Here is a 12,549-nt window from a genome sequence, read left to right as displayed (position 1 = left end):
ATAAGTAGAAAATATATAATTAGTGGGCGCTAACGTAGTCACTCTTTGTCGCATAGTTAATGTGCTGCTAAGACGTACGACTAGTCCCCACAGACACATGGATGTGTGGTTGTACTGCTTAATTACCTATCAGTGGGGAGATAGTCTAATACGTGTAGACAGATACACACTGTTAAGCTTCATGCACTAGCCACTTGAACCAAAAGTTCGAACTGATGGAAAGGGCTAGGCAATCTACTTTATACATGTCAACATCCCTTCTCACGTGTGACGGGGAGACGAGAAGACAAGTCAATACGTGTAGAGAGTCAAAGAGGCAGCGCCGGGACCACACGCCACACGACAAGAGGCTGCGGGGGAATTTAGAATAAATTGTGAAAGCCAGAATTTGAACTCGAGACCTGGGGCTCTGATACCATGTTAAGCTTCATGCACTAGCCATGTTAAGTTCGAACTGATGGAAAGGGCTAGACAATCTACTTTATACACGTCAACACACACCACCGTCCTTGTACAAGTAGATTAATACATTAATACTTATATTCTTGTCAATTAGTTAGATTGTTAATTTCTTGCAGCTCGATGCATGATCTATCTTATATTAATTCTCGTGAGCAAGACTAACACCAGGTCACCAGCACGGCCTTCTCAACCCTACAAGAGAAAATATATTGATCGATCACCATGTTTTGAGTAGTGGAGTGTATATGTATACATGCAATGTTTGTTTTGTGACTAGTAAAGGTACTACTTGTAAAGCTCACGAAACTGCCAGAGAAAGTCACCAGCTTTTCTTATGGCAGCAGCACTGTATTTTTGAGGTGGGATTCCAATGTGAAGAAGCAGTGGAATATTCAACCGAAAACAAAGAACAAAAGTGAGGGAAGAAGATGAAAAGGGGATGGCAACAAAAGTGGTGCCAACAAACGGAAAGGCGAGGCACAAACTCAACTTTTTTTTTCCTTTTGCGGAGGAAGCAGCGGCTCTACCATTTCTTGTTTCTTCCTAGTGGAGGCAGAAGCTGGGGAGCTCCTCAACGCCGACCAGTGCGGCGCCAACCCCAGGCCGCACACCCCGCGCGTGTTAGACTGTATATATGGTAGCTCGTGTATTATACCTGTACCCATGTATTTCTGTACTCTATAGATATAAACAGACGCCGACCCTAAGGGGTGTTGAGCGTTCCCAAATCATTGTCTTATATGGTATCAGAGCGATCGATCACTCATGTCGTCTTCCGCTGCTAACCCTAGCGCCGTTGCGACGATCGCCGCCGCCGCCGCGTCGCTCCCTGTCGCCTCGACCATGTCCACGACACCCAGGATGGATTCCTCGTCGTCTTACCCGCTCGTGTCGCCGTTTCTCGTGGCGCTTCTTGTCGGGCAACCGCCGCCGCCGCTTGCTCCCTCGCCAATCTCCCCGATGGGCGTGGGCTCGATCACCTCGGGCGGATCCCCGATCGCCGCCTCTGTGAACGCGTGGCCCTATGCCCCGCAGTTGCCGCCGGTTTCGGCGCCGCACCAGGCCCCCGCCTCGTCGCTGTTTCTGCCATCGCAACAGGCCTCCGTCCTGTCGCCGTACTCCGCGACGCTCATGGCCTCGCCTGGCTCGACGCCTTCGTCTCGTCACGACGGCTCGTCATCCCTGGTGCCTCATGGAGCCCCTGCCTCCACCCATGGCGCTGGCTTTGCTGGCTAGCCCCTCTTCTACGGTATGCCGCCATTGGCCTATGGCGCGCACTCACCTTCGCCTGTTGCAACGGTGCTGCCACCTGCGGCGCCCACTGCCCTGCCTTCCGTCCCTCGCGACGCTGGCTCTGCTCGTGATCCGCCACCGATTCATTTGGCGCACCTTGTGGCTGTGAAGCTGAACCCCGACAATTACCTCATGTGGCGTGCCCAAGTGCTCCCGCTTCTTCGCAGCTACTACCTGTATGGGTACGTCGACGGTTCCCTACCGTGCCCGCCTCCTATGGTTCAGCTAACCACGGCTGATGGCCACCCTCTGCCGGTCGCCAACCCTGCATATCGCCAATGAACTGCTGAGGATCAGGCTATTCTCAGTGCAATTCAGTCTTCGCTGATTCCGTCCGTGGCGGGTATGGTGCTCTTTGCCACCTCCTCTCGTGACGCCTGGGGTACCCTTGAGTCCAGCTTCTCCTCACAGACCATGGCACGGTCTAATGCCATCCGCAACAAACTAGCTGATTTGCACAAGCTGGATAAAACTGTGACCGTTTACTACAACCAGGCGAAAGAACTGGCGGACACCCTGTCCTCCATTGGGCAGCCCCTTTGGGATTCTGAGTTCATCGGGTATCTCCTTAAGGGACTTGGCCAAGACTTCGACTCCCTCGTCAAAAACATTGAAGGGAGTGACGCTACTAACCCGATCACGCCACATGATCTGTATGGTCGTCTCCTCAACACGGAGCAACGCCTCGGTGCCCGGCGTCCTGATACTTTTTCTGTGGATTTTGAGGCTAATGCCGCGTCTCGTGGTGGTGCTGGCGGCCCTCATCCTCGGCCCCCTGGTGGTTCTCCTCAGCTACCCATGCCACCTCGCGGTGGTCAACCTTCCTAGCCGCAGACCCCGTCGGGCAGACGTGGCCGTGCTTGGGTGTGCACCGCGTGCGGCGCCAAAGGCGCCCTGTCAGCTTTGTGGCATCTGGCCACCTCGTCTCCCGCTGCTACCGTCGCTTCAAGCAGGACTTCCTTGGCATTGTCAATGATGGCCGAAGCAATGACAAGCAGGCTTTTAGCTACGCATGGGGCTACTACGACCTATCCTGTTGACCTGACATGGTACATGGACACCGGCGCTACAAATCATCTGACGCACGAGCTGTCCAAGCTCAACCCACGGGAGTCCTACACCGGCCATGATCACGTTCGCACCGCTGATGGGTCAGGTATGCGCATCACTCACGTTGGCAAGGCATCACTTCATTCCCACACCTCTAAAAATATTCGCCTCCTTAATGTGCTTCGTGTTCCTTCGGTCACTCGTATTCTCCTTTCTGTGAAGAAACTTACAATTGATAATGATGTCTTTATTGAGTTTCACCCTTTTCATTTTTTTGTTAAGGACCGAGTCACCAGGGACATTCTTCTTAGAGGACGGGATCACCATGGTCTCTACGTGCTTGATGTCCCAGCCGCCCCGCAAGCTTTCACTGACGTTCGTGCTGCTCCTTCATAGTGGCACGCCCGTCTTGGTCATCCCGCCACCCCCGTTGTCCGCCATGTGTTGCGTCGCCATGATCTTCCTTTTGTGTCCAATAATAAAGCGTCTTCAGTTTGTGATGCCTGTCAACAAGGCAAGAGTCATCAGTTGCCGTTTTTAGAGTCTACTCATGTAGTTAAGGCTCCCCTTGAGCTTGTGTACTCGGATGTGTGGGGTCATGCCCAAACCTCTGTCAGTGGTCATAATTATTATGTCAGTTTCATTGACGCCTACAGTCGTTTTACCTGGCTTGATTTACTTAAATGCAAGTCTGATGTGTTTGATATTTTTATCCAATTCCAAGCACATGTTGAGCGCCTTCTCAAACATAAAATTGTCCATGTTCAGTCCGATTGTGGGTGGGGGGATACCGTAATCTGAGTTCTTTCTTTCAGAAACATGGGATTGCGCATCGTGTTGCTTCTCCACATACACATCAGCAAAATGGTGCTGCTGAGCGCAAGTGATAACCCACAAGTATAGAGGATCGCAACAGTCTTCGAGGGAAGTAAAACCCAAATTTATTGATTCGACACAAGGGGATACAAAGAATACTTATAAGCCTTAACAACTGAGTTGTCAATTCAGCTGCACCTGGAAAAGCACTAGTAACAGGGGTGATGTGAAAGCAGGAGTAATATGAGAGCAATAGTAACAGTTACACAGCAGCAGTAGCAGTAACACAGAGGCAATGTCACCAAAAAATAGTTGATACTACTTCTAATGGCATATAGGACCGAGTGATTATTTGATGATGAAAGATGGACCGGGGTTCCCAGCTATCTACACTAGTGGTAACTCTCCAATAACAAGTGTTGGGTGAACAAATTACAGTTGGTCAATTGATAGGATTGAAATAGCATTAAGATAGAACATCAAGTTTATTAATCATGTAGGCATGTTTTCCATATATAGTCATACGTGCTCGCAATGAGAAACTTGCATAACATCTTTTGTCCTACCAGCCGGTGGCAGCTGGGCCTCAAGGGAATCTACTGGTAATTAAGGTACTCTTTTTAATAGAGCACCGGAGCAAAGCATTAACACTTGGTGAAAATATGTGATCCTCATATCTAAGTCTTCCCCTCCAGTTATCCCAGTTGCTGTCACTCTGGGGCATCGGGTTCCGGATAGAGACATGTGCAAACAACTTGTAGATACAGTCTAAGCAATCATTATAAAGCTCAAATCTAAGATCATGCCACTCGTGCACTAGTGACAAGCATTAAATACAACCAGATTGCAGCAACAATAACTTCACAAACTTATATAGATAGACTGATCATAATGTAACAATTCATCGGATCCCAACAAACACAACACCGATTACATCAGATGGATCTCAATCATGTAAGGCAGCTCATGAGATTATTGTATTGAAGTACATGGGAGAGAGAGTACCAACTAGCTACTGCTAGAACCCGTAGTCCATGGGGAACTACTCACGGAGCATGATGGAGGCGGTGGCGTCTGATACGTCCAAAACGTATCTACTTTCCCGAACACTTTTGCTATTGTTTTGCCCCTAATGTGTGTATTTTGGATACAACTAACACGGACTAATGCTGTTTTCAGCAGAATTGCTCTAGTGTCTTGTTTTTGTGCAGAAATTTAACTTTCGGGAAAATCCTCGGAATTTATACCAAAGGGCCTATTTTACCAGAAGACTCACGGAGCCAGAAGGGCAAGCCAGGTGGAGGCCCAAGGGCCCCACACACCAGGCCGGCGTGGCCCAGGGGGGCGCGCTGCCCTAGTGTGTGGCCCCCTCGGCTGGCCTCCGACGCCCTCCTCTGGACTACTTAAAGGGTTCGATCTAAAAAACGCGAGAAGGAAGCCGAAGTCGCCAGAAACCCTCCAGAACGCCGCCACATCGCGAAACTCCATCTCGGGGACCAGAAACTCCGTTCTGGCACTCCGCCGGGACGGGGAATTGGAGGAGATCATCGCCATCATCACCACCGACGCCTCTCCATCGACCAGCAATGCTTCCCCCATCCATGTGTGAGTAATTCCCCCGCTGTAGTCTGAAGGGGATGGTAGGGATTGGATGAGATTGGTCATGTAATAGCATAAGATTGTTAGGGCATAGTGCCTAGTGTCCGTAATTGGTACTTTGATGATATTGTTGCAACTTGTTATGCTTAATGCTTGTCACTAGGGCCCGAGTGCCATGATCTCAGATCTGAACATGTTATTATTTCATCATAATATGCATTGTTTTATGATCTTACCTGCAAGCTGTATACACATGTCGCTGTCCGGAACCAAAGGCCACGAAGTGACAGAAATCGGGACAACCGGAGGGGATGGCGGTGATGTGAGGATCACATGTGTTCATGGAGTGTTAATGCTTTGCTCCGGTACTCTATTAAAAGGAGTACCTTAATATCCAGTATATTCCCTAGAGGCCCGGCTGCCACCGGCTGGTACGACAAAAGATGTTGTGCAAGTTTCTCATTGCGAGCACGTACGACTATATACGGAACACATGCCTATGGATTGCTTTGTACTTGGACACCGCTTTATTATTATCTGCAAATGCCCTGCTTCGATTGTTACATGAGTTTCTCTCATCCATGCAACGCCCGTCATCCATCCTTATGCCTACAGTATCTTAATCCTGCTGTTTACTATAATCACTACTGATGTCTTTGTTACTCTGCTGCTGCTGTCTCACCACTTCTACCACTATAAAACTGTTACTACTGATAAACTCTTGCGAGCAAGTCTGTTTCCAGGTGCAGCTGAATTGACAACTCCGCTGTTAAGACTTTCAAGTATTCTTTGTCTCCCCTTGTGTCGAATCAATAAATTGGGTTTTCCTTCCCGCGAAGACGGTTGCGATCCCCTATACTTGTGGGTCATCAAGTCTATTTTCTGGCGCCGTTGCCGGGGAGCATAGCTTTATTTGGAGGTTCACTTGGATTGATATTGTTCGCTGCAAATTCTCAATCATGGGTAAATCTCGCGATCCTAAAGTCGCCATATTACCATCCACTACAAGAAAAGGTACAACTCTGAATACCTCTGCTACCCTTGATTCACCATCTGTGATAAGTCAACTTGTTTCACCGCCCAAGCTTCACTTGCTGGTACTTCTGCTGAATCTGAAAATTCTCATAATATTGATAATATTTCTGCTGTGCTTGATGATAGTGGTTCATTGGGATCCTTTCTAGATGCTACAATTGCTAGGTCTAGATAAATTGAAAATGCTGAAACTCCTAATGAAAATGCTGCTACACCTGTTAATTCACCTGAACTTGATTATTCTAGTGATGATCCCGATGAGGATTATGTGGAACTTAATGATGATTTTATTGATAAATGCAATGCTATTACTGATGCAAGAAAAATTAAAAAGTTTCTCGCACAATATACTGTTAGATATAAGCTATCTCCTGATCCTAAATTTGCCACATCTCCTATATGCATTAAGGATAAAGATTATGATTTTTCTCTTGATCTATCTCATATAGTTATTGTTGAGAAACACCCTTTTGTGGTACTGAAAAAGAAAGTGCTGTAGAACACATGAATAAACTTTCTTCTATGAGTAGCTTGTTTTCTGTTGATGTTAAGATGCGCACTTATTTTGTTGCTAAAATTTTTCCTTTCTCATTAAAGGATGATGCTAAAACCTGGTATAATAATTTGCCTCCTGGTTCTATTAAAAGTCCAGGTGATTTGCTTAATGTTTTCTTTCGGAGATACTTTCCTGCTAGTGCTCAACATGCTGCTTTACAGAAAATTTATAGCTTTGACCAGGAAGATGGAGAGAAATTGCCTGAAGCATGGGCAAGATTTTGCTCTCTTATCAGAGCTCGACCTAGACATGATTTGGAAAAGCATGATTTACTTGATATATTTTATAGTGGACTAACCGTTGAGTCTAGAGCATATTTGGATAGTTGTGCTGGTTGTGTTTTCAGGAAAAGAACTCCAGACGAAGCTGAAGAATTATTGGCTAAAATAGGCCGGAATCATGATGATTGGACTACACACAGACCAACTCCGACACCAATATTGAAGAAGAGGGGTTTGATTAAATTAAATGATGAAGATATGAGGGAAGCCAAGAAGTCTCTTAAGGAGAAAGGTATTAAATCCGAAGATGTGAAGAACTTACCTCCCATAGAAGATTTATGCGAGATAATTCCCCCTTCATCCATGATTGAGGTAAACTCCCTTCAACGCTTTACTAGGGAAGACATTCCGTATTCAAAACCTCCTGCTCAATGCTTAGATGAGTTTGATAATTATATTGTTAAGCAAGAAAATTTTAATATGAGAGTAGAGAATCATCTAATAGAAAATTCTCAAGCTATTAGTAATTTGCATGATATTGTGGAGAGAACCTCCAATGATGTTAAGATGCTTGTTAAAAAATTTCAAATGGTTCAAACTCAAATTGATCAACTCACTAAAGTGCAAAATGACCTGTTAAAAAATAATTATAAAGAGAAACATGCTTATGAAGTAACAACTAGAGGCGGTGTCTCTACCCAGGATCCTCTATATCCTGAAGGGCATCCCAAAAGAGTTGAACAAGATTCTCAATGAATTGAACCTAGTGCTCCTTCTAAGAAAAAGAAGAAGAAACATAAAAAGGTTGTAGAATCCTCTAAACCTGTTAATGATCCTAATAGTATTTCTATTTCTGATGCGGAAACTGAAACTGGTAATGAACATGAAAATGATAATGATAAGAATGATGTTTCTGATAAAGAATAAGTTGAAGATGAACCTGAAAAGCATGCTAAAAATAAAAAGTATACTAAAGAAGATTTTATTGCTAAGAAACATGGTAATGAAAGGGAACCTTGGGTACAAAAGCAAATGCCTTTTCCTGCTAAGAAATTAAAATCAAAGGACGAAGAACACTATAATAAATTTTGTGATTGGATGAAACCTTTATTCTTGCAAATCCCTTTGACTGATGCTATTAAATTGTCTCCTTATTCAAAGTATATGAAAGATATTGTCACTAACAAAAAGAAAATCCCCAATGAGGAGATTTCCACTATGCTTGCTAATTACACTTTCAATGGCAAGGTTCCAAAGAAGTTGGGCGACCCAGGTATACCTACTATTCCTTGTTCTATTAAGAATATTTATGTTAGACCTGATCTATGTGATTTGGGAGCGGGTGTTAGTGTTATGCCTTTTTCTCTTTACAAGAGACTTTATTTAGATAAGTTGATACCTGATACGTCCAAAACGTATCTACTTTCCCGAACACTTTTGCTATTGTTTTGCCTCTAATTTGTGTATTTTGGATGCAACTAACGCGGACTAACGCTGTTTTCAGCAGAACTGTTCTGGTGTCTCGTTTTTGTGCAGAAATCCAACTTTCAGGAAAATCCTCGGAATTTATGCGAAAGGTCTTATTTTTCCAGAAGACTCACGGAGCCAGAAGGGCAAGCCTGGGGGAGGCCCAGGGCCCCTAGACAGTAGGCCGGCGCGGCCCAGGAGGGGGGCGCGCCGCCCTGTCGTCTGGCCCCCTCGGCTGGCCTCCGACGCCCTCCTCTGGACTATTTAAGGTGTTTCGATCTAAAAATCGCGACCAAGAAGTCGAAGTCGCCAGAAACCCTCCAGAACGCCGCCACATCGCGAAACTCCGTCTCGGGAGCCAGAAGTCTCCGTTCTGGCACTCCGCCGGGACGGGGAATTGGAGGAGATCATCGCCATCATCACCACCGACGCCTCTCCATCGACCAGCCATGTTTCCCCCATCCATGTGTGAGTAATTCCCCCGCTGTAGGCTGAAGGGGATGGTAGGGATTGGATGAGATTGGTCATGTAATAGCATAAGATTGTTAGGGCATAGTGCCTAGTGTCCGTAATTGGTACTTTGATGATATTGTTGCAACTTGTTATGCTTAATGCTTGTCACTAGGGCCCGAGTGCCATGATCTCAGATCTGAACATGTTATTGTTTCATTATGATATTCATTGTTTTATGATCTTACCTGCAAGTTGTATACACATGTCGCTGTCCGGAACCAATGGCCCCGAAGTGACAAGAATCGGGACAACCGGAGGGGATGGTAGTGATGTGAGGATCACATGTGTTCACGGAGTGTTAATGCTTTGATCCGGTACTCTATTAAAAGGAGTACCTTAATATCCAGTAGATTCCCTTGAGGCCCGGCTGCCACCGGCTGGTAGGACAAAAGATGTTGTGCAAGTTTCTCATTGCGAGCACGTACGACTATATATGGAACACATGCCTATTGATTGCTTTGTACTTGGACACCGTTTTATTATTATCTGCAAATGCCCTGCTATGATTGTTACATGAGTTTCTCTCATCCATGCAACGCCCGTTATCCGTCCCCGTGCCTATAGTATTTTAATCCTGCTGTTTACTATAATTACTACTGCTGTCTCTGTTACTCTGCTGCTGTTATTTCACTACTGTTATTGCTATAAAACTGTTACTACTGATAAACTCTTGCGAGCAAGTCTGTTTCCAGGTGCAGCTGAATTGACAACTCCGCTGTTAAGGCTTTCAAGTATTCTTTGTCTTCCCTTGTGTCGAATCAATAAATTGGGATTTACTTCCTTGAAGACTATGCGATCCCCTATACTTGTGGGTTATCAAAACTGTTTTAAGCGCCGTTGCCGGGGAGCATAGCTTTATTTGGAAGTTCACTTGGATTGATATTGTTCGCTGCAAATTCTCCATCATGGGTAAAACTCGCGATCCTAAAGTCGCCATATTACCATCCACTACAAGAAAAGGTACAACTTTGAGTACCTTTGCTGCTCTTGATTCACCATCTGTGATAAGTCAACTTGTTTCACCGCCGCAAGCTTCACTTGCTGGTACTTCTGCTGAATCTGAAAATTCTCATAATATTGATAATGTTTCTGCTGTGCTTGATGATAGTGGTTCAATGGGATCCTTTCTAGATGCTACAATTGCTAGGTCTAGACAAATTGAAAATGCTGAAACTCCTAATGAAAATGCTACTACACCTGTTAATTCACCTGAACTTGATTATTCTAGCGATGATCCCGATGAGGATTATGTGGAGCTTAATGATGATTTTATTAATAGATGCAATGCTACTGCTGATGCAAGAAAAATTAAAAAGTTTCTTACACAATATACCGTTAGACATAAGTTATCTCCTGATCCTAAATTTGCCACATCTCCTATATGCATTAAGGATAAAGATTATGATTTTTCTCTTGATCTATCTCATATAGCTATTGTAGAGAAAGCACCCTTTTGTGGTACTGAAAAAGAAAGTGCTGTAGAACACATGATTGAACTTTCTTCTATGAGTAGTTTGTTTTCTGATGATGTCAAGATGCGTACTTACTTTGTCGCTAAAATTTTTCCTTTCTCATTAAAGGACGATGCTAAAACTTGGTATAATAATTTGCCTCCTGGTTCTATTAAAAGTCCAACTGAGCTGCGTGATATTTTCTTTCGAAAGTACTTTCCTGCTAGTGCTCAACATATTGCTTTACAAAAAATTTATAGGTTTGACCAGGGAGATGAAGAGAAATTGCCTGAGGCGTGGGCAAGATTTTGTTCTCTTATCAGAGCTCGACCTGGACATGATTTAGAAAAGAATGATCTACTTGATATATTTTATAGTGGACTAACCATTGAGTCTAGAGCATATTTGGATAGTTGTGCTGGTTGTGTTTTCAGGAAAAGAACTCCAGACGAAGCTGAAGAATTATTGGCTAAAATAAGCCGGAATCATGATGATTGGAATACACCTGAACCAACTCCAACGCCAATATTGAAGAAGAGGGGTTTAATTGAATTGAATGATGAAGATATGAGGGAAGCTAAGAAGTCTCTCAAGGAGAAAGGTATTAAATCCGAAGATGTGAAGAATCTACCTCCCATAGAAGATATATGTGAGATAATTCCCCCTTCATCCATGATTGAGGTAAACTCCCTTCAACGCTTTACTAGGGAAGATATTCCGTATTCAAAACCTCCTGCTCAATGCTTAGATGAGTTTGATAATTATATTGTTAAGCAAGAAAATTTTAATATGAGAGTAGAGAATCATCTAATGGAAAATTCTCAAGCTATTAGCAATTTGCATGATATTGTGGAGAGAACCTCCAATGATGTTAAGATGCTTGTTAAACATTTTCAAATGGTTCAAACTCAAATTGATCAACTCACTAAAGTGCAAAATGACTTGTTAAAAAATAATTCTAAAGAGAAACATGCTTATGAAGTAACAACTAGAGGCGGTGTCTCTACCCAGGATCCTCTATATCCTGAAGGGCATCCCAAAAGAATTGAACAAGATTCTCAACGAATTGAACCTAGTGCTCCTTCTAAGAAAAAGAAGAAGAAACATAAAAATGTTGTAGAATCCTCTGAACCTGTTAATGATCCTAATAGTATTTCTATTTCTGATGCTGAAACTGAAAGTGGTAATGAACATGATAATGATAATGATAATGATAAGAAAGATGCTTCTGATAAAGAGGAAGTTGAAGATGAACCTGAAAAGCAAGCTAAAAATAAAAAGTATACTAAAGAAGATTTTATTGCTAAGAAACATGGTAATGAAAGGGAACCTTGGGTGCAAAAGCAAATGCCTTTTCCTGCTAAGAAACTAAAATCAAAGGAAGAAGAACACTATAATAAATTTTGCGATTGGATGAAACCTTTATTCTTGCAAATCCCTTTGACTGATGCTATTAAATTGCCTCCTTATTCAAAGTATATGAAAGATATTGTTACTAACAAAAGAAAATCCCCAATGAGGAGATTTCCACTATGCTTGCTAATTACGCTTTCAATGGCAAAGTTCCAAAGAAGTTGGGCGACCCAGGTATACCTACTATTCCTTGTTCTATTAAGAATAATTATGTTAAAACTGCTCTATGTGACTTGGGAGCCGGTGTTAATTAGTGTTATGCCTTTTTCTCTTTACAAGAGACTTTACTTAGATAAGTTGATACCTACTGATATATCTTTGCAAATGGCTGATAAATCTACTGCTATTCCTGTTGGTATATGTGAGGATGTTCCTGTTCAAGTTACTAATAACTGCTTGATATTAACTGATTTTGTTGTGTTGGAAATGCCTGAAGATGATAATATGTCTATTATTCTTGGGAGACCTTTTCTTAACACTGCAGGGGCTGTTATTGATTGCAATAAAGGAAAGGTTACTTTCAATGTTGATGATAAGGAGCATACCGTCTATTTCCCCAAGAGGATTGATAAAGTATGTGGAGTCAATACTATTTCTAATGTGAGAACTATCAAAATTGGAACTATCGATTGTCCTATATATGAGCCTAAAGAATGCTATCAAAATCTCACGA

General features: G+C 43.5%; 1 protein-coding gene across 1 annotated transcript; it reads left to right on the top strand.

Moving 5' to 3' along the window:
• The first annotated feature begins 2,100 nt into the window (after window positions 1-2,100).
• Window positions 2,101-2,583, top strand: LOC139830425 (uncharacterized). Its single transcript, XM_071818424.1, has one exon. It carries the CDS (start codon window positions 2,101-2,103, stop codon window positions 2,581-2,583), a length of 483 nt encoding a protein of 160 aa, XP_071674525.1.
• The last annotated feature ends 9,966 nt before the right edge of the window (window positions 2,584-12,549 follow it).

The sequence above is a fragment of the Lolium perenne genome, chromosome 4 (genome assembly GCF_019359855.2).
Source record: "Lolium perenne isolate Kyuss_39 chromosome 4, Kyuss_2.0, whole genome shotgun sequence".
NCBI classification, from domain to species: Eukaryota; Viridiplantae; Streptophyta; class Magnoliopsida; order Poales; family Poaceae; genus Lolium; species Lolium perenne.
This window is presented reverse-complemented; position numbering and strand designations above follow the sequence as displayed.

Bases quoted from the DNA above. Each gene is read 5' to 3' on its own strand.
- LOC139830425 (XM_071818424.1), top strand. From the start codon at position 2,101: ATGGTGCTCTTTGCCACCTCCTCTCGTGACGCCTGGGGTACCCTTGAG.